This window comes from Podarcis pityusensis (assembly GCF_964106645.2).
Source record: "Podarcis pityusensis genome assembly, chromosome: W".
Taxonomy (NCBI): Eukaryota; Metazoa; Chordata; class Lepidosauria; order Squamata; family Lacertidae; genus Podarcis; species Podarcis pityusensis.
Window position 1 is genome coordinate 13699675 of NC_138045.1, and position 20467 is coordinate 13720141.

The 20467-nt window shown below is 46.9% G+C and overlaps 1 protein-coding gene across 2 annotated transcripts in view; it reads left to right on the forward strand.

Moving 5' to 3' along the window:
- The first annotated feature begins 714 nt into the window (after positions 1-714).
- The window catches only part of LOC308467730 (UDP-N-acetylglucosamine--peptide N-acetylglucosaminyltransferase 110 kDa subunit-like), a 153280-nt gene continuing 133527 nt past the window's right edge, over positions 715-20467 (forward strand). The window contains exons 1-2 of one of the 2 annotated variants that reach the window (XM_080989418.1): positions 715-822; positions 5995-6145. In XM_080989418.1, coding sequence (XP_080845544.1) covers positions 786-822; positions 5995-6145 — 188 coding nt within the window. In that variant the 5' untranslated portion in view covers positions 715-785. Of the gene's footprint in view, positions 823-5964; positions 6146-20467 lie in introns of both variants that reach the window. The other variant, XM_080989417.1, reaches the window with a different exon arrangement.

Consider the following 20467-nt stretch of genomic DNA (forward strand, 5'->3'; position numbering starts at 1 on the left):
TGAATGAAGAAATCATATGAATTCTTGAGGATCCGTGCTTCGGATCCCTGTTTTTGTGGTGCTGCAGCGGGGTAAAGTGTTGGATCCACACTTTTTATAGCCCAGTTTGTAGCCGTGCCTTCTTAGGTGTGATTTGACACTGAATTTGTTGGAGTTATTTTTTTAAAAGTGTAGGATCCATGAGGATCCGTGTAGATCCGCCTTTTACCCAGACCCAAATAAAACCATCCCTGACCACTAATCCTGTTAGCTAGGGATCATGGGAGTTGTAGGTCAAAAAGATATGGAGGGCCAAAGGTTGGAAAAGCCTCAGCCCTCGGCCATCTTTCCCGCTCTCCCCCCCCCTCCCCGCCCCGGCCCTTGCGCGACACGCCTCAGCCTTACTTTCGCTGAGGGGAGGCGAGCGTTTCCCCGAAGCGCCCACATTTCTTTGGCTTAGGCGAGGCGACTGTCCTGCATGGCGCAAGCGCGCCTCATCAAATTACCGCAGTGTATCACCTTTGCGCGGCGGAGGGATACACGCGAACGCCCTCCCCTCTCGGCGGACGTTTCGGCTCCTCCAGCCCAGGCTATTTCGGCGTCCCGCCTCCCTTCTTCTTTCCGACTTCTCCTCCGGCGGCAGGGAAGCGCGTCGCCCCGCCCCGAGGCGCGGAAAGGGAGGGACTAGTTTGTCAAAAGAAGATCCGGCCGAGGCTAGCGTCCCCCTCCGCGCGCGTCCCCGACCGCCATTTCGTGAGTCGTCGCTGCCCCCGGCGGACGTGGAGCCGAGCCTTGTCGCCGGAGACATGGCGACCTCCGTGGGCAACGTCTCCGACAGCACAGGTACTGGCGGCGGCGGCGAAGGAAGCGCTTCGCCCCTCAGGAGGGAACCGCGAGGAGCGTGCGAGTCCCCGGGCGCTGGGAGGCGAGGAAGCCTCTCCTTCGGTGTCGGACTGAGGAGGAGGAGGCGGGGGGGGGGTCCGTAGGCCTGGCTCCCGACGGTGAGAGGGCCGGTCCGCGGTGGGGGTCTCCGCCTTGGATCCCTCAGAGGTTTTGAGACTACAACTCCCATCATTCCTAGCTAACAACATCAGTGGTCTGGGATGATGGGAATTGTAGTCTGAAAAAACATCGGGCCGAGGTTGCCTATGCCTGGTCTAGTGACAACAACTGGTGATTATTATTAATTTATTATTGATACCCCGCCCATCTTTTTAAAAATATTTTTTATTCATTTTACATATAGTCGCATTGCATGACAACATGTCTTCATACGAAATCTCTTTGGCTCTGCTGAGCCTCCCGCCCGCCCAATGGTTTTTTACAAACTTCAATTTTGCTTCCATGCATTTCACGTCCTTTCCTGTTCTTGTGATGTCATTCCGGAAGTTAATTACATTATTCATCCTGAATTTGGTTGCCTTTCTTTTGGCAAATCTAATAATAAATTAATAATCATTACCAGTTGTTGTCACTAGACCAGGCATAAGATAGAGCGATAGATGATTGATTGATTGATTGATTGATAGAGGGGCGGATTTAAGTTTGATAAGGCCCTAAACTACTGAAGGTAATGGGGCCCTTGATATGTCCAGCTGTCCTTTGCCCACAACCAATTGCTGCTGTTTTTTGTGTTGAATATATGCTATATGGTAACTTATGGACCTGCCGTATTTTTTGCTCCATAAGACGCACTTTTTTTCTTCCAAAAAAGTAAGGGGAAATGTCTGTGCGTCTTATGGAGCGAATGCGTGGTTCCTGGAGCCGAATTGCCCAAGGGCAAAAAGCAGATCATGCTGCTTTTCTTTTTTCTTTTTTTTTTTGAAAGAGGAAAGTGGGTGTTGAAACAAAGCCGCTGAGAGATAAGGGACGCTGGAGAAAGAATAGGCTGCCTGGGAGGGGGGAGGTAAAGACAGCAAACTTGCAAAGGGGGGAAGCAGGAAGACTAAAGCAATAAGGAGAGAAATTAAAAGAAAAGGAGGAGCAAAAAACTTCTCCAGCTAAGGAAAAGACACTATGGCAAACAAGAGGGAAGGGAGTGTTGAAAGGAAGCAGCTGATGGTGGGATCCGGAGAGAGATAAGGGATGCTAGCAGAGGCTGCCTGGGAGGGGGAAGGTAAAAGCCCATGGATCCTCAGGATTTTTACATTGGGTCACCCCAAATTCACCATCAAATCACATAGCATGTCCATGGCTATAGCCTGCACCAAAACAAAATCACGCACCCACTGTTGCGTGGGGCCGCAATGGCGCAAAAACATGGTTGCAAAGCACGGATCCACATGGATCCTCAGGATTTTTGCATTGGGTCAGCCCAAATTCACCATCAGATCACATGTCTGTGGCCACAGCATGAACCACAAAAATCATACATCCACTGTTTCATTCAGAATTTCGTTCAGAATATTTTTTTTCTTGTTTTCCTCCTCTAAAAACTAGGTGCGTCTTATGGAGCGAAAAATATGGTGATGGGTATCTAAAGCCACTTGCTCATCACAAATAGGAGCCAACACAACACTAAACACTTGCTGTATGTCGGTTTTATTTTATTTGTTTTTTATCTTCTCTTTTGGAAATGTACATCCAGGTTTTTTTTCTTCAATTTTTTTGAGGCCCCCCCAAGAGAGTGGGGCCCTAAGCTAGAGCTTGTTTAGCTTATACATAAATCCGGCACTGGGTGGTTTACTTGCAAAGGTCCTATGTGTGACATGTGAATGTGGTGTAGTCTAAATCTCAGATCCTACTTGAGTGCTGTGCTTGGTCATTGGCAGCACATGAAAATAAAAAATAGGTCTACACAATAGAAATTCAGCTTTAGGTGTCAACTGCTGACCTCGTAATAAGCTGCCGGCTTGAAAGGAAAATTACAGAGAAGCATACATTGAGTCCCAACTCCTTAAGAAGCCATCTGCTCCTTGCATATTCTCATTTAACTACAGTGTGTTGATTTCTTTTGTTTTTGAACAAAAGAAACTGACCTGTTTGAAATGCAGTTGCAGTCAGGGGTTCTATGAAGCCCGTTCTCAGGGGCAGGTGCCCCTTCCAGGAGCAGCAGAGAATGTAGGAATAATAATAATAATAATAATAATGCAGCAACAAGACGCTGTTCAGGACACATTTCAGAATCTCATGATGATGATGACAACAATACTACTACTACTACTACTACTACTACTACTAATAAATTAATTCTGCCCCGCCCATCTGGCTGTGCTTCCCCAGTCACCCTGGGCAGCTTCCAACAGAAGATTAAAAAGACATTAAAACATCAGTCATTCAAAACTTCTCTAAACAGGTAAGGGTGGGGATTGGTGTACCTTTACACTGCCTGGAAGAAAGAGACGAGTCCGTGGTCAGTATTTGGTGTATGTCCGAATGTCAACCACTAGAACTTTGATCTCAGTTGGAAAACGATTCAAAATGTCCAAATGAAAAATTCTTTATATACAGGCGATTCTCAACTTAACTTGGGGGTTACGTTGGCTTGTGAAACCACCTTGGGTTCGACAGAGAGTGGGATTGCCAAAGGCTTTTTACCCAGACACATGGCCCTTTCAATTTTTTATTTTTAGGGAAGTTTTGAATGACTGATGTTTTAATTATTTTTAATCTTTTGTTGGAAGCTGCCCAGAGTGCCTTGGGAGACCCAGCCAGATGGGCGGGGTAGAAATAATAATAATAATAATAATAATAATTAGCCAAGCCTGGCAAGCTGAATGTGCGCAGGTTAAATGTGCGTAAGTTGCAAGTTTCATCTTTTACGACGTGAGTGACCATTGTGCCCTAAATGTAACCAACCTGTTGGCCTTTCTGGAACAGAAATGAGCATTTTTGTAAGTGGCATATGTGAAGTTTGCTCCATACGGCTTGAATCCTATGCCTCTCAATTCAGCTAGCTCATGATCAACATTGTATTTTTATTTTATTTTATTTTATTTATTGCTTGCCTATTTCTTGTCCTTCCTATAAAGGGGTCAGGGGGCAGCCTACATGGTTCTCCATCTGCTCCTTGCTCCCTCGCGCCAACCCTGGGAGGTTGGGTTGAGCGACGGTTACTGGTCTGTCGCTTCACAGCAGAGCATTTGAACCTGAATTTAACTGGGCCTTTGCCCTTTTCTCTGACAGCAATTTCCCCTTCATCCCAATCCGCAGTTCTTTGGTCACATGGTTTGCTCTGCGTCTTCTTTTGGGAAACCCAGCCAGATGGGTGGGGTATAATAATGACAATAATAATAATTATTTATACCCCGCCCATCTGGCTAGGTTTCCCCAGCCACTCTGGGCGGCTTCCAACAAAATAGTAAAATACAATAGTCCTTCAGATACCAAAAGCTTCCCTAAATTAAGTGATGATGGTGATGATGATGTTGATGTTGGGAGCCACCCAGTGTGGCTCGGGAAACCCAGGCAGATGGGCAGGGTAGAAATAATAAATTATTATTATTATTATTATTACTACTACTACTACTATCAGCTCTCCCTCCCTCCCTCCCTCTCTGTTCCATGCAAGCTGCCTGTCTCTTTCTCTCTTTTTGCAGCACACATTATGGGGTTCAAGTCTCGCCTGGTTTTTCTGCCACGGGTGGGCAGGATGTTGGCTCAGCCTTGGGCAACACCCAGTTACAGGGGCATATAAGTTAAATAAGCAGGGAGACAATATACAGCCTTGCCGTACTCCTTTCCCAATTTTGAACCGATCAGTTGTTCCATATCCAGTTCTAACTGTAGCTTCTTGTCCCACATAGAGATTTCTCAGGAGACAGATGAGGTGATCAGGCACTCCCATTTCTTTAAGAACTTGCCATAGTTTGCTGTGGTTGACGCAGTCAAAGGCTTTTGCATAGTCAATGAAGCAGAAGTAGATGTCTTTCTGGAATTCTCTAGCTTTCTCCATAATCCAGCGCATGTTTGCAATTTGGTCTCTGGTTCCTCTGCCTCTTCTAAATCCAGCTTGCACTTCTAGGAGTTCTCGGTCCACATACTGCTTAAGCCTGCCTTGTAGTATTTTAAGCATAACCTTGCTAGCGTGTGAAATGAGTGCAATTGTGCGGTAGTTGGAGCATTCTTTGGCATTGCCCTTCTTTGGGATTGGGATGTAGACTGATCTTCTCCAATCCTCTGGCCACTGCTGAGTTTTCCAAATTTGCTGGCATATTGAGTGTAGCACCTTAACAGCATCATCGTTTAAAATTTTAAATAGTTCAGCTGGAATATCATCACTTCCACTGGCCTTGTTATTAGCAGTGCTTTCTAAGGCCCATTTGACTTCACTCTCCAGGATGTCTGGCTCAAGGTCAGCAACCACACTACCTGGGGTGTACGAGACATCCATATCTTTCTGGTATAATTCCTCTGTGTATTCTTGCCACCTCTTCTTGATGTCTTCTGCTTCTGTTAGATCTTTTCCACTTTTGTCTTTTATTATGGTAATCTTTGTACAAAATGAACTAGCCAGATGTTGAGCTCAGAATCAATCACAGTTGTTCCATTATTTGAAAAATAAGACTTTGGAGCCTTTTTGCCCCCAAATGACAACTAGATATTCCGTTTTGGCGACTGCAACCTTGGTCTAAGGCAGGCATCCCCAACCTGCGGCCCTCCAGATGTTTTGGCCTACAACTCCCATGATCCCTAGCTAACAGGACCAGTGGTCAGGGATGATGGGAATTGTAGTCTCAAAACAGCTGGAGGGCCGAGTTGGGCCACCACTGCTCTAGATCAGGCATGGCCCAACTTGGCCCTCCAGCTGTTTGGGGACTACAACTCCCATCATCCCTTGCTAACATGACCAGTGGTCAGGGATGTTGGGAATTGTAGTTTGACGTTTAGCTGATCTGTTTGCATTCGCCCTACAGACCCCCTTGGGGTTTTGCATCACGCCAGACATTGCGCCTTTTTATTTGCACACCGCTGTCTGTCGGCTTTTGGCTCCCCTCTTCTAACTTTTTGTTTTCCCCCCATCCGAATGTCTTGGTGATCCTTCAGAACCAACAAAACGTCTGCTTTCCTTCCAAGGGCTGGCAGAGTTGGCTCACCGGGAGTACCAGGCGGGAGACTTCGAAGCGGCTGAGAGGCACTGCATGCAACTGTGGAGACAGGAGCCCGACAACACCGGTGTCCTGTTGCTGCTCTCATCCATTCACTTCCAGTGTCGCAGGCTGGACAGGTAGGAGGCTGGGGCCTTTCTTTCTTTTTCTTTTAAAAATATTTTTATCAGTTTTTCCATGTATACATCCTCTAACAATATTTCTCTAACAATTTTCCATATTCCCCCCCCCTCCCCTGGACTTCCCTCATATTCCCATTTTGTTTTATTTCCATATTACTCACCCTGTGTGTTGTTTCCCAAAATTTCCCCCATACGTATAATCTTACTTTTTGTTATATACAATTGTGTTTGTTTATTCAAACCCTGCCAGTGAGTCCAATTGTGTTGCTTCTTCATATATTCCGTAAATGGTTCCCATTCTCTTTTAATTATTATTATTATTATTATTATTATTATTATTTATTTGTACCCCGCCCATCTGGCTGGGTTTCCCCAGCCACTCTGGGCGGCTTCCATAGAAAATGAAAAACACTAAAATATCATACATTAAAAACTTCCCTGAAGTCTTCTGAATGTCAGGTAGTTGTTTATCGTTTTGACATCTGATGGGAGGGCGTTCCACAGGGCGGGCGCCACTACCGAAAAGGCCCTCTGCCTGGTTCCCTGTAGCTTTGCTTCTCGCAATGAGGGAACCGCCAGAAGGCCCTCGGTGCTGGACCTCAGCGTCCGGGCAGAACGATTGGGGTGGAGACGCTCCTTCAGGTATACTGGGCCGAGGCCGTTTAGGGCTTTAAAGGTCAACACCAGCACTTTTAATTGTGCTCGGAAACGTACTGGGAGCCAATGTAGGTCTTTCAAGACCGGTGTTATGTGGTCTCGGCGGCCGCCCCCAGTCACGAGTCTAGCTGCCGCATTCTGGATTAGCTGTAGTTTCCGAGTCACCTTCAAAGGTAGCCCCACGTAGAGCGCATTGCAGTAGTCCAAGCGGGAGATAACTAGAGCATGTACCACTCTGGCGAGACAGTCCGCGGGCAGGTAGGGTCTCAGCCTGCGTACCAGGTGGAGTTGGTAGACAGCTGCCCTGGATACAGAAATGACCTGCGCCTCCATGGACAGCTGTGAGTCCAAAATGACTCCCAGGCTACGCACCTGGTCCTTCAGGGGCACAGTTACCTTATTCAGGACCAGGGAGTCCTCCACACCAGCCCGCCCCCTGTCCCTCTGTCCAGCCCTTCCCGGCTTGCTTTTATTAGCCAGGATGGGCAAGGATCAAGGAGACAGGTGGTTGGTTTCACGCGTCCAAGCAGCCTGTCCACATCCTCGGGGGTAACGGATTGAAATCGATTCCATGCAACTTGACCAGACAGGGCTCTAGCAGTCTCCCGCCCCAGCCCTGCTCCCACGGTGGCGTCTAGCTCCCTCCGAATATGAGTGGTTTTATCTGCAAAAAACTTTGCAAAATCGTTGCAGGAGATCTTGGGGTCTTTACAAGGCCCCGGTGGTAAAGGTGGTTCCGTTAAATTGCGGACCACCTGAAAGAGTCTCCTGCTACTATTTTCTGCAGATGCAATAGAGGCGATGAAGAAAGTCTTCTTCGCCGTCGCTATCGCCACTTGGTAGGCTCGACGTTGAGCTCTAACCTGTGTCCGGTCAGATTCGGAGTGAGTTTTCTGCCACCGACGCTCTAGCCGTCTCAGCAATTGTTTCATTGCCCTCAGCTCCGAAGAAAACCACGGGGCTGTCCAGGCTCCATGCAATCGGAGAGGGCGCTTTGGAGCCAGACAGTCGATCGCCCTGGTTAACTCCGCATTCCAGCGGGCCACCAGGGAATCAGCTGAAAGGCCATCAACATGGGCTAAAGCATCCCCTTCCCCTCTCTGGAAACCATTTGGATCCATTAAGTGGCGGGGGCGGACCATCCGAATCGGTCCCACCTCCCTGCAGAGGGGAAGGGTCGCGGAGAAGTCCAGTTGCACCAGGAAGTGATCTGACCATGGCACTTCTTTGGTTTCACTTTTACTTAGTGTCAGATCACCCACGTCACTAGAGGTGAATACCAGGTCTAAGGCATGTCCATGACTATGAGTTGGGCCCAACTTATTCAGGGACAGCCCCATGGAGGCCATGCTTTCCACGAAGTCCCGAGCGGCCCCTTGTAAGGTCGTGTCGGCGTGGATGTTAAAATCCCCTAGGACAACCAAACTAGGTGTCTCCAGGAGAACATCCGCCACGACCTGAAGCAGCTCGGACAGGGAATCCTTGGTGCAGCGGGGAGGTCGGTACACCAAAAGGAATCCTGTACTGCCCCTATTGCCCAATTTCCAGAACATGCACTCAGAAAACTGGGTCTTCCCAGTAGGACACCTGATGCAAACTAATGACTTCTCGTTTTAAAGTCGTTGTTATCCTTTTCATGTAATTTATCTGTTAATTTTGCCAGTTCTGCATATTCCAGAAGTTTCCCTTGCCATTATTCTTTCGTTGGTATTTCTTCTGTCTTCCAAGCTTGTGCTAATATAATTCTTGCAGCTGTTGTTGCATACATAAATAATTTCCTTTTTTTCCCTTCTAAATCTTAATCTAAAATTCCTAGGAAGAATGCTTCTGGTTTCTTTACAAAAGTCTTTTTAAGCATTCCCCCCCCATTCATTATATATCATTTCCCAATAATTTCTAACCCTTTTGCATTCCCACCACATTTGATAAAATGTACCATATTTTTCTTTACATTTCCAACAGGTTTTAGATCCCTTTTATACATTTTTGCCACTTTCTCTGGCGTAGTATACCATCATACATCATTTTCATATAATTCTCTTTCAATAAGATACAATCTGCAAATTTTAAATTCACCTTTCACATCTTTTCCCAATCTTCCAGTTGTATATTATGACCTAAATCCTGAGTCCACTTTATTTGTGCTGACTTTACCATTTCATCCAGCATTTCCCCATATAACGGAAGATTATACATTTTTTTTAGTAATTTCATATCACTCTCAATTAGCTCTTCTTGAAAGTTTGACACTGTGTAGCTGAAACCTTTTTTATTGTCTTCCTTAAACTGTTCGTTCAATTGTCTATGATGTAACCAACTTTGCAATGTAGTCTTTAGTTCCTCATATTCTTTCATCTTTAACCCTTTTTAAGCCTCTATTAATAATTCTCTGTACGTCAGCCATTTCTCTCTCTTACAAAGAGGCTGTAATGCTAATACTTCCACTGGTGAGAGCCACCATGGAGTTTTGGGTTCTAAAAAATCTTTATATTTATTCCATACTTTTATAAGCATTTTTCTTATTATATGATTATTAAAACCTTTGTGTTTTTTATCTTTCCCATACCATAAATATGAATGCCAAGCAAATACGGATATGCTCGTACCCCTTCCAATCTGCGCCCCATCCCGAGGGACGAGGGTAGGGTGAGCAAGGATTACTCACCTCCGTCACTGGTGTTGTGCAATGCCAGGTCTATAGGCAACAAAAGCGCCACCCTGCGAAATTTCTTCACCTTGCAGGGGGTTGACCTGGCTTGTGTGACGGAGACCTGGGTGCGCGAAGGGGAAACTGTTACCTTACGAGAGATGGCGCCCCCGGGTTTCTCCGTCCTCCACCAGTTGCGGACTGTGGGCCGGGGGGGAGGGGTGGCATTATTAATCCGGGAAGATTGCTCTTTCAGGGCTCTACCATCGCCATCAATCCCCGGCATTGAATGTGTTGGCCTAGTGTGGGGCTCCGAGGTGAGCTTGGCTGTCTGGCTGGTGTACCGGCCACCTAGCGCACCAGCAGCCACCCTGTCAGGCCTGCTGGAGGCGGTGGCCGGCTGGGCCTTGGCGTTCCCTAACCTATTGGTATTGGGGGACTTCAACATCCATGCTGATGCCACTCCCTCCTCACAGGCTCTGGACCTGGTGTCTTCCATGGCAACACTAGGGTTCTCCCAGTTTGTTTCAGGCCCCACACATCAAGCAGGCCATACGCTGGATTTGATCTTTGGCGTCGGTATAGATGTGATCATGTCTCCTTCGATGAAGGTGCCATGGTCTGATCACTACGCTCTGAAAGCCAGGATTGATTTTCCACCCCAACCCTGCTTAGGTGGCGAGCCAATTTGGGCTCGCCCGCAGAGGCTGATGGACCCTGATAGATTCCGTCAGGCCTTGCGGGACCTTGCTCCCCCTGGTGACTCATTGAGCTTGTGGAGGGCTGGAATATCCAGCTCCTAGCAGCCATCGATGAGATCGCACCTAGGTGCCTACTGCGACCCCGCAGAAACCGGGCTCCCTGGTTTACCGAGGAGCTTCGGAAAATGAAGCGGGACCTCAGACGGCTAGAGCGAGTATGGAAGGGTGCCCGTGACGGAGCCTCAAGAACATCTTATAGGGTTTTTATGAAAACCTACGAGATGGCAGTGAAGGCCGCTAAGAAGTCCTACTTCTCGGCCTCCATTGCCTCCGCTAGCTCTCGCCCGGCGCAATTATTTAGTATAATTAGGCCTTTAACGTCCCTTGAAGAACAGCCAAATTTAAATAACAATTTGACACACAGCTGTGAGGCATTTGCGAGCTTTTTTGCGGAGAAGGTCCTGTTGCTCCGCCATGACCTCCCTGCCAATTTGGATACAATAAAGGAACTGGAGGCCCCTTGACTGTCCTCGGGTCCAGTATTGGACCACTTTGACCGGATATCCCCAGCCGATGTGGACAGACTTCTCCGAGCTGGAAAGCCCACCACCTGTCCTCTTGACCCGTGCCCGTCTTGGCTGATTAGAGCGTGTCCAGACGAGGTGCGGGCCCCCCTGGGTGATATCAATTTGTCCCTTGGCACCGGGATATTCCCAGGGGAACTGAAGGAGGCAGTGGTGCGTCCGCTCTTAAAGAAAACATCATTAGATCCCTTAGATCTATCCAATTACCGCCTGGTTTCGAATCTTCCATTCCTGGGTAAGGTGATTGAGAGAGCGGTTGCTGAACAGCTTGGTAGGTTTCTGGATGAAACATCGGCTCTCGATCCATTCCAGTCCGGCTTCCGCGCTGGTCATGGGACCGAGACGGCTCTGGTCGCCCTAACAGATGATCTCCGCAGGCAGCTGGATCGAGGCGGGTCGGGGCTGCTGATTCTTCTAGACCTGTCAGCAGCCTTCGACATGGTCGATCACGAACTCCTGGACCACCGCCTTGCCGACGTGGGGATCCAGGGCACAGTCCTTCAATGGCTGCACTCGTTTCTCTCTGGTCGGGGACAGAGTGTGGCGCTTGGGGGGGAATTGTCATCGCGCCACTCCTTGGTGTGTGGAGTGCCTCAGGGTGCGATTCTCTCCCCGATGCTTTTTAACATCTTTATGCGCCCCCTCGCCCAGCTTGTCCGGAGTTTTGGGCTGGGTTGCCATCAGTATGCCGATGACACCCAACTCTGTCTGTTGATGGATGGCCATCCTGAATCGGCCCCAGACACACTGACCAGATGTCTGGAAGCTGTGGCTGGATGGTTACGTGGGAGCCGGTTGAAGTTAAATCCTTCGAAGACGGAGGTCCTCTGGCTGGGACGGGGCGATATGGGATTGAGGGGGCAACTCCCATCTCTTGCGGGGGTGCAATTAGTGCCAGCATCTTCCGTTAAGAGTTTGGGTGCAATCTTCGATACCTCCCTCTCTATGGAGGCGCAGATTACAGCTATAACAAAGGCGGCATTTTTTCATCTCCGCCAAGCTAAGCAGTTGGCTCCTTATCTCTCTCACCCTGACCTAGCCACTGTGATCCACGCGACGGTCACCTCCAGACTGGATTATTTTAACTCGCTATACATGGGGCTGCCCTTGAGACTGACCCAGAAACTCCAGCGGGTGCAGAATGCCGCGGCGAGACTCCTTATGGGGTCTTCGCTGCGAGATCACATTCATCCGGTACTATACCAGCTGCACTGGCTCCCGGTGGAGTACAGGATCAGGTTTAAGGTGCTGGTTTTAACCTTTAAAGCCCTATACGGCCTAGGACCCTCGTACCTACGGGACCGCCTCTCCTGGTATGTCCCACAGAAGAACTTACGGTCTGCAAATAAAAACATCCTGAAGATCCCAGGCCACAGAGAGGTTAGGCTGGCCTCAACTAGAGCCAGGGCTTTCTCGGCCGCGGCTCCAATCTGGTGGAATGCTCTGTCACAAGAGACTAGGGCCCTGCAGGACCTGACATCTTTCCGCAGGGCCTGTAAGACAGAGCTGTTCCACCAGGCCTTTGGTCAGGGCCCAGCCTGACCCCCTCCGCTGGCAATCTGCACAGAATTTTGCTTAATGGTTGCCATCAATTTGATTTTAATTAATTTTTATAATGAAAGGTTTTTAGAATGTTGGATTATTTTGATTGTTGTTAGCCGCCCTGAGCCCAGCTTCGGCTGGGGAGGGCGGGGTACAAATAAAATTTATTATTATCTATTATCATGTCCTTCCAAATCTAATATTTCATCGCTCTCTAATTTTATCCAGTCCCAAATCTACGTGATGCAAACAGCTTCATAATACAATTTTAGGTCTGGAAGGGAGAAGCCTCCTTTATCTTTAGTATCTATAAGTATTTTGTATTGTATTCTAGGCTTTTTCCCATTCCAGACAAACTTAGAAATATAGTTTTGCCAGTTTTTGATGCAGACAAAGTTACTTATGAGGCTGGGTCCTTTCAATGTAATAATAATGAAACCATAATACATTTCATTTGTATCTCGCCTTCCCCTGCCAAAGCTGTCCTCAGAGCGGCTAACACAGGCTTCCTCAACCTCGGCCCTCCAGATGTTTTTGGCCTACAACTCCCATGATCCCTAGCTACCAGGACCAGTGGTCAGGGATACTGGGAACTGTAGTCTCAAAACAGCAGAGGGCCGAGGTTGAGGAAGCCTGGGCTAACATCATAGAAATAACAAAAGAAAAAAAATGGTCCAGTAGCACCTTAGTGACCAACTCAGTTTGTTCTGGGTCTAAGCTTTCGTGTGCAGGTGCCCTTCTTCAGATACATGGAAACCAAAGTCTGTATAAGAACTAGTATGAAAAAAGAGGTCTCCCAGCATTCTCCCAGGCCCATATAAGAACAGCATAAACAGTTGGGCCTGATGAGCGTTTACTGTTCCCAACCCTAATCCTACGGTAAGCCATCTAACTAGGTTTTAATTTGATCCTGACTTGTTTTCAGGAGGTAATTTCATTATTGTTTGATTTTATACCAATGTTAACTCTTAACACAGCATTTGCAAGAACCAATCAGATTTCTTCTGAGCATTTCAAAAACATCCACACGTGGGACAAAGTCAGATCAGAGGAATCCTTTTTAACTACAAAGAACTAAATTGAGCATGCATACATGTTTTAGGGTAAATAAAACAGGAATCAAGGAGGAATGCATTTAGCAAACCCCAGAGGTCATAAACAGGCAGTAAACAGGAGAGGAAGGACGGCAAGGAAAAATAGGCATTTTTATCACCTCCTTGTCCTTTTTTAATTGGCAAGGAAAGATAGGCATTTTTATCATCTCCTGGCCCTTAAGATCTACCTAAACTAACAAAAGCTACATCAAAGCTATCTCCTATCTTTATGGCCCAGGATGCATGGTGAACAACTGGTCTGTGTAAAATGCTCTATACGTGACTGTCAGGCAGAGAGAGAAGAAAATGGCAGAAGTGCAGAGGCTTGTGGGATTCGATCAGGAATCATGTCAAAATGGCTCAAGCCCAGTCAAAGCAATGCATTCATTGCTGACACAATGGCTTGCTACATTTTTCATAATTCCTCATAGCAATCCCACGTGACCACCACATCTCACCGTTTTTCATTTATTTAATTTTTTTTAATAAAATTGTTTAGTTTTTTGTAAGAGCTTAAGATAGTAGAGGTTAAGGTAGTAGAGGTATTGTATCCTCTCCATTGTCCTGCATGTGTTCATGTATCACGTAAAGATCTCCAGCAGACATTCCTGAAGTAGAGCTTGACATCCTCTGCCTATTCTTTTTTTAAATTGAGCGACTAGGCATGACCAACGTCAGTCTGCTGAGGCAGCACTGAGCATCACATAAATTGGCGGGAATGTAATTATAACTTCTTTGATTACACGTGAAGAACCAGCCATCTGGTAAGTGCACATGAGCATAGTTAAAAGTAATCTGTTGAACCCGTGAACTGTTAGGATATTTCCGTTCCACCTTAAAAGGGAGCAGGCTTTGTGAGTCACAGAGTCTGCGTATTTCCTGTTCACAGGAAGTTTATATTTTGTCTATTGCTTTCGTTTCTCTCTCTGTGCCTGAGACATCGAAGCAGGCAGTCATGTTTTTTCCTTTGTTCTGACCAACGCTGAATAAAGTTGTAAATATGCTCTCCTGAGTGCATCTTTCATTGTGCGAACTCTGCTGATAGAGCGTGCACTAGAGCTCTGGAATGTGGCAAGCTTTTTCTGAGGCTTCGTGTCGCTAATTGACTGATACTGTATCTACGGGAGATCGATGGATCGCAACGGAGACGACGTGGAGGCATGATGGCCTTTGTCTCCCTGGCAGTATCCCAACAACAGGTTTCGGGCGCAGATTCACGGCACTTACAGGAGAGTAAGACTGCAAAAGACTGCTGTGAGGTATGTGTGGGAAAAAGCGAAAGTAAGGCTTTTCTGTTGCCGCGGCACAGAGCCTTTGATGTCCGGCTGGCCTAATTGGCCTGGGATCCGCGCCAGAGGCTTCGTGATTAATGAGCTGCCGAGATAAGAAGTTTTTGAAGGCATAAAGGCTTACGGCTCAAGTAAAAACCTGGGATGGAGTTTTTCCTAGCCTCAGATGATGGTGTGAGAGTCTACTATGACAGTTTGGAGTGTGGCATACTGTGTGTGAAGCCCCTCCAGTTCCTCTGACAGATAGATGGAAGGCCCAAGATTCAAGGGCCATAGACGTAATAGTCTTGTCCGTCTCTCTGGAGGAAATTGCTACGCTAGCTGGCAACACGACTGCACGTCAGATGTGGAATGCTTTGAAGGTAGCCCGTCTGCCAATCATCCCAGCCCAGAGTTTGACTGCGTCGGAGGTCCTGGCTGTTTCCCAGAATGCGAGTGAATGCAGAGATGCCGAGGGCACCGGTTGCAAGCTGCAGGGGGAGCTGACTGTGATGTCATCCCAGGCAGCATTCCAGCCTCCAGGGGGAGCCAAGGAGTCGGCAGCTGAGAGCTCTGTTTCTCATGAGAACCAAGGTCATCGTATTTGCAGAGGCCAGAAGGCCAGAAGTAAACAGAGACAGATGCCTGCAGATGGCCCGAAGCAGAAGGGGGGAAGGAAAGCCCAAGCCAGGGAAAAACAAGGTTTTGTTTGCTGGCACTGCTTCTCCAAAAGCCGAAGGAAAGTTTGATGGCCAGGAGCAGGGGGGCAAGCAGCAAAAGCCCACGCCGGTGGAAAACAAGGTTTTGCTTGCTGAAAAAGCTGCTCCAAAGGCCAAGGCCAGATTTGTTATTGACTTTGGAGCCACCCGCCATCTAACAAAGGATCGGCACCTTTTTATCTCCTTCACACCTCAAGACGGAGAGATCCACCAGGCTGATGGAAAGACGTTGCGAATTGCAGAAGTCGGGACTGTGAAACTGGCAAGTCTGCACACTACCATCAGAGATGAACTTTATGTTCCAGGTTCTGCAGACAATTTGCTCAGTGTCCCACAGCTGACTGGGCGTGGCTTTGAGATTTCCTTCAAGAGGAGCGTCTGTGTCATCAGGAAAGGCAAAGAGGACATTTTGCATGCAAAGTTTATAGATGGCTTGTTCTGTATAACTTATGATGACAATGCTGTTGCTGTGTCAAATGTTGATTCTTGTTGTGTTGCACAAACTAACAAAGTTCTTCATGCAAGATGCCTGAGTTGGTTCAGGGTTTGAACATCAAGCCCTGTAAGTTTCACATGAAATGTGTATCTTGTGCAGAGAACAAGGTGAAGGTTGCTCCAAAAGGCAAGGAGTCTAGCAGACAGGCTTCCAAACCCTATCAGCTAGTCCACGCAGACCTGGTTGGTCCACTTGCGCCCTCTGTGGGTGGAGCAAGGTACTTCATGGTTCTGATTGATTCTTTTTCCAGGTACATTCATGTGTTTATCCTCCAGCAGAAATCGGAAGCATTTCCTAGGTTCAAGGCATTCTGTGCATGGTTGGAGAATGTTCACAGTAAACACATTGGCTGTTTGTTTACTAATCGAGAGGCTGAATTCACTTCTCGGCTGTTTGAAGCTTTCCTGACTGAGAAGGGAATCCAGCATAGCCTCTCAAGTCCTGGATCTCCATGGGAGATTTGTGAGCAAGCAAAGCAAACGTTGCTGCAAGGACTGAAAATATTGTTGCATGATGCCAATCTCCCTGAGAAGTTTTGGGGGGAGTCTTTGAACTCGTATGTTTACACTTTTAACAGGACACTGTCATCACCTATTGGTTGTACTCCCTATGAGAAGATGTTTGGTAAGAAACCTTACGTCAAGCACATGAGAATATTTGGTTCTGACATGTGGGTACACACCCCACAGAGCATCAAGCTTGGGAAGCGTGGGGCACATGGTTTGTTCATGGGGTATGAAAAAGGTGCATACAGGGTATGGATGACTGATTCTAAGTCCATTAAGTTCACAAAGAGTGTTGAGTACAATCCTAAGTGGCGGGGAAATGTGGGAATTTTCCAGAGTTACCCAGAGGAAGATGAAGGTGATGTGAAAAAAGCAGATAATGTTAAGGTAGAAGAGGAAACTGAGGATGATGATGATGATGATGATCAAGAGTTTGGATTCCAGCTCAGTGGGCGGCGCTGTTGCTGGTGTCAGCGACAGTGATGACACAGCAGACTACAAGAGCGCAAAGGCCTCAGTCAGACCATCTGATGCGTCTGACAATGAACTGGAAGAACCACTGTTCACCATTGGTCACTTTTCTCCTAAGAAGGAGGAGATGAGTCCAGAAGACTTGCGTCTAGTACGCAGATCTGAAAGGGTGACCAAAGGCAGACCTCCAAAGAGATTTGCTGATGAGTTTGCTAAGATGGCAACTGCTGTTTTTAGTAGCTCAGAGAAGGTATGGGAACCTTCAAGCTTCAAAGAGGTTCAGGAGTTAACCTCTAAAGATGCTGAGCCTTGGCTTAATGCCATGAAGGCTGAAGTTGATTCCTTGAACAGGAACCATACTTGGGAGTTGGTACCGGTAGTCCCAGGGATGAGACTGGTTGGCAGCAAATGGGTCTTCAAGGCCAAGACGGACCAGAATGGCAAGGTAGTCAGACACAAAGCCAGATTGGTTGCCAGAGATTGCTGCAGAGGAGAAACTGCATGTTTCCCATCATGACATTAATACAGCTTTTTTGTACGGGGTTTTGGGGGAGGAGCTGTTTATGCTTCCACTTGATGGAATGCAGATACAGAAGGGAATGGTCTGTAAACTTCGGAAATCCTTATATGGTCTCAAGCAGAGTGCCAGGTGTTGGAACACAAAACTCACTGAGACATTGCTTTCTCTAGGTTTTCACCAGGGCAAGGCTGATCCATGTGTGTTTGTCAAGGAGGAGGGGCAAAACAAACTGTATTGTTTATGTGTGATGGCCTGGGAATCCGATTCAGAGGCTGAACCGGAGGAATCCCAGCCTGCACAGGAGTCCCCACCTCCAGGGCTGGCTGAGCTGGGGCAGGGCCTTGATTCTGAAGTGCCTGCACCTGTGCCGGATCCTCAGGAGCAGGCACCAGGTGAATCCACTCTGGCTCCAGAGGTGGTTGAGGACTCAGTGCCTACAGGTGAGTCTCCCCCTGGGTCCAGTAACCCTTCAGCCTCTCCTGAACTGCAGAGGCGAAGGGAACTGGTTTCTCCCAGGAGGAGTGCTCGCCTTAAGGCCAGGAGAGGCGGGTCTCCTGGGGGCCGGGACCGCCCCTGGCCTCAGAGAAGATAAAGGCCAGTCAGCCCGGTCCCAGGTTGCGGGAGCAACGTTGTTGAAGAGCTGTTTCGGCCAGCACCCAGTCCGGTTTCCCCAGAGTTCCTGTCCTTGCCCGGCTTCTCGCTGTGGACCCCGCTTCGCCCGTGGAGGACTGTCTGCCGACCCTCAACTCAGGTCCTGGACCTCGCCCCACGGTAATCTCCCCCCTGGACCAGCACATTATGTTTTGTTGATGATTTTCTGATGTTTTGGAAGAATCAGGCTTTGTACCAAAGCACCCTAGCTCAGCTGAAGGAGCACTTTGACATGAAGGATCTTGGTGAGGTATCAAGCTATCTTTCTCTGCAGGTGGAGAGGGACCAAGCAGGTAATTTTCTGGTACACCAAACACAGAAAATTGCTGATGTATTAACCAGGTTGAATTTGGTTGATGCAAACCCAGCAGACACACCGATGGTGACAGGTTACCAGGTAGATAGTACTGCTGAAGCGTTTTCTGACACTACGCTATACAGATGCATTCTAGGCAAGCTGAATTTCATTGCTAGATGTTCAAGAACTGACATAGCTGTAAGCACTAACCTGCTTAGCAGACATGCTAACAATCCTACTGTTCAGGATTGGAAAGCTCTGAAGCGCATAGCCCACTATTTGAAAGGGTCTTTGCACTACAGGCTGAGGTTCACCAGTCAGAAGACTGGAGGTCTTGAAATTTTTGCAGATGCTAGTTTTGGAAGTGACACCACAGATGGTACAAGCACTTCTGGAGTATGTTACATGTACAACCACTGTCTGTTTGACTGGCTGTGCAAGAAGCAGACGACAGTAAGCCTAAGTTCCTGTGAAGCAGAACTCAATGCTCTGTCAATTTCACTCATGGATTGTGAATGGTTGATGCAACTGTTTAAGGACATCAGAGTGTCTGTGAAATGTCCTGTACAAGTGTATCAAGACAATAGATCCTGTTTGGCTTTGCTGAACTCAGAGAGTTGCAAGCAAAGAACCAAGTACTTGCAGATTAAGCTACATCGTGCAAGAGAGAGTATTCAGAAAGGACTCATTCAGGTGTCCTACATGGCAGGTAATGAAATTCCTGTTGATCTGTTGTCTAAGGTTGTTAACAGAGAACAACTTAAGGTTTATGTACAGAGGTTGCAATTGGGTTGAACCACAGGTACTACAGGTTACACGGAAAGGGGGAGGATGTTAGGATATTTCCATTCCACCTTAAAAGGGAGCAGGCTTTGTGAGTCACAGAGTCTGCGTATTTCCTGTTCACAGGAAGTTTATATTTTGTCTATTGCTTTCGTTTCTCTTTTTTTTTTAAAAAAAATATTTATTAATTTTCAACCGTTTAAACACAACAAATTAGACAAAAAAAAAAGCATAACAAAATAAGACACAAACCATTTAACACACAAAACAATTTATCTTTCATTCCCTTATTTCCACGACCTCCTCACACCTCCCTTTTTGTATTCCACTTCTGTTAATTGTTTCAGCAATTCCTTTCCATCTTCCTCTGTTTCTATCCTATAATTATCTTAACATATTCTGACCTTATTTTTCCCTTTAATACTCTATTAATCTATTTATACTTAATTCCTTATAGCATTTCTACTAGAGCCATATAACTTCATTCCAACATTTTTCTTACATTCATTATTTTTACAGTATTTCTATAAATAGTCTTAAACTTTTTCCAGTCTTCTTCCACCGACTCTTCTCCCTGGTCTCGGATTTCTGCCAGTCGTTTCCGCCAATTCCATATAGTCCATCAACTTCATCTGCCATTCTTCCCGAATAGATAAATCTTGTGTCTTCCAGTACTTCACAATGAGTATTCTTGCTGCTATTGTTGCATACGTGGAAAAAGTTCTATCCTTCTTTAACACCAATTGGCCAACCATGCCCAGGAGAAAGGCCTCTGGCTTCTTCAAAAGGGTATATTTAAATACCTTTTTCATTTCGTTGTAAATCATCTCCCAAAGTGTCTTAATCCTTGGGCATGTCCACCAAAAGTGAACTCTAATCCTGAAATTCGTCTGTTTTTCTTTAAGTTCAGTCATAGCAAGCGTCAACTTATGTTCATCAAATTGCCTCTGTAGGGCTGGGGCTCTCTTTCTCTTTCTCTCCAGTTGTGTTACTTTACATTCAGCAACAACAGCTTTTTCCCTGGCTTCCTCCGCAGTTTGCCGTATCAAAGTAGGTTCCTGTATCAATTTCTGGGTGGTTTCTGTATTGGTATTATTTATACTTTCTGTATGTAGGTTGATTTTAGTAATTGAAACATCCATTTTCGCATTTATCGTGTCCATTTTCCTGTTAAGCTGATCCAATGAGTCATTTATCTTATATAATGCAGCCACTAAAGCCTCTTCTGTCAACATTCTTCTTGGTTTTAAATATGCTGGTACAAAGGCAGCAACAGAGGGAGCAGGGGGCCTGATGATAGACCTCTTCTGGATTGTTGCCAAGTCCTCCCAGACCTTAATGTTTTGTCAGCAGTTGACTGGTCTGTTTTTCCTCTTCCATTT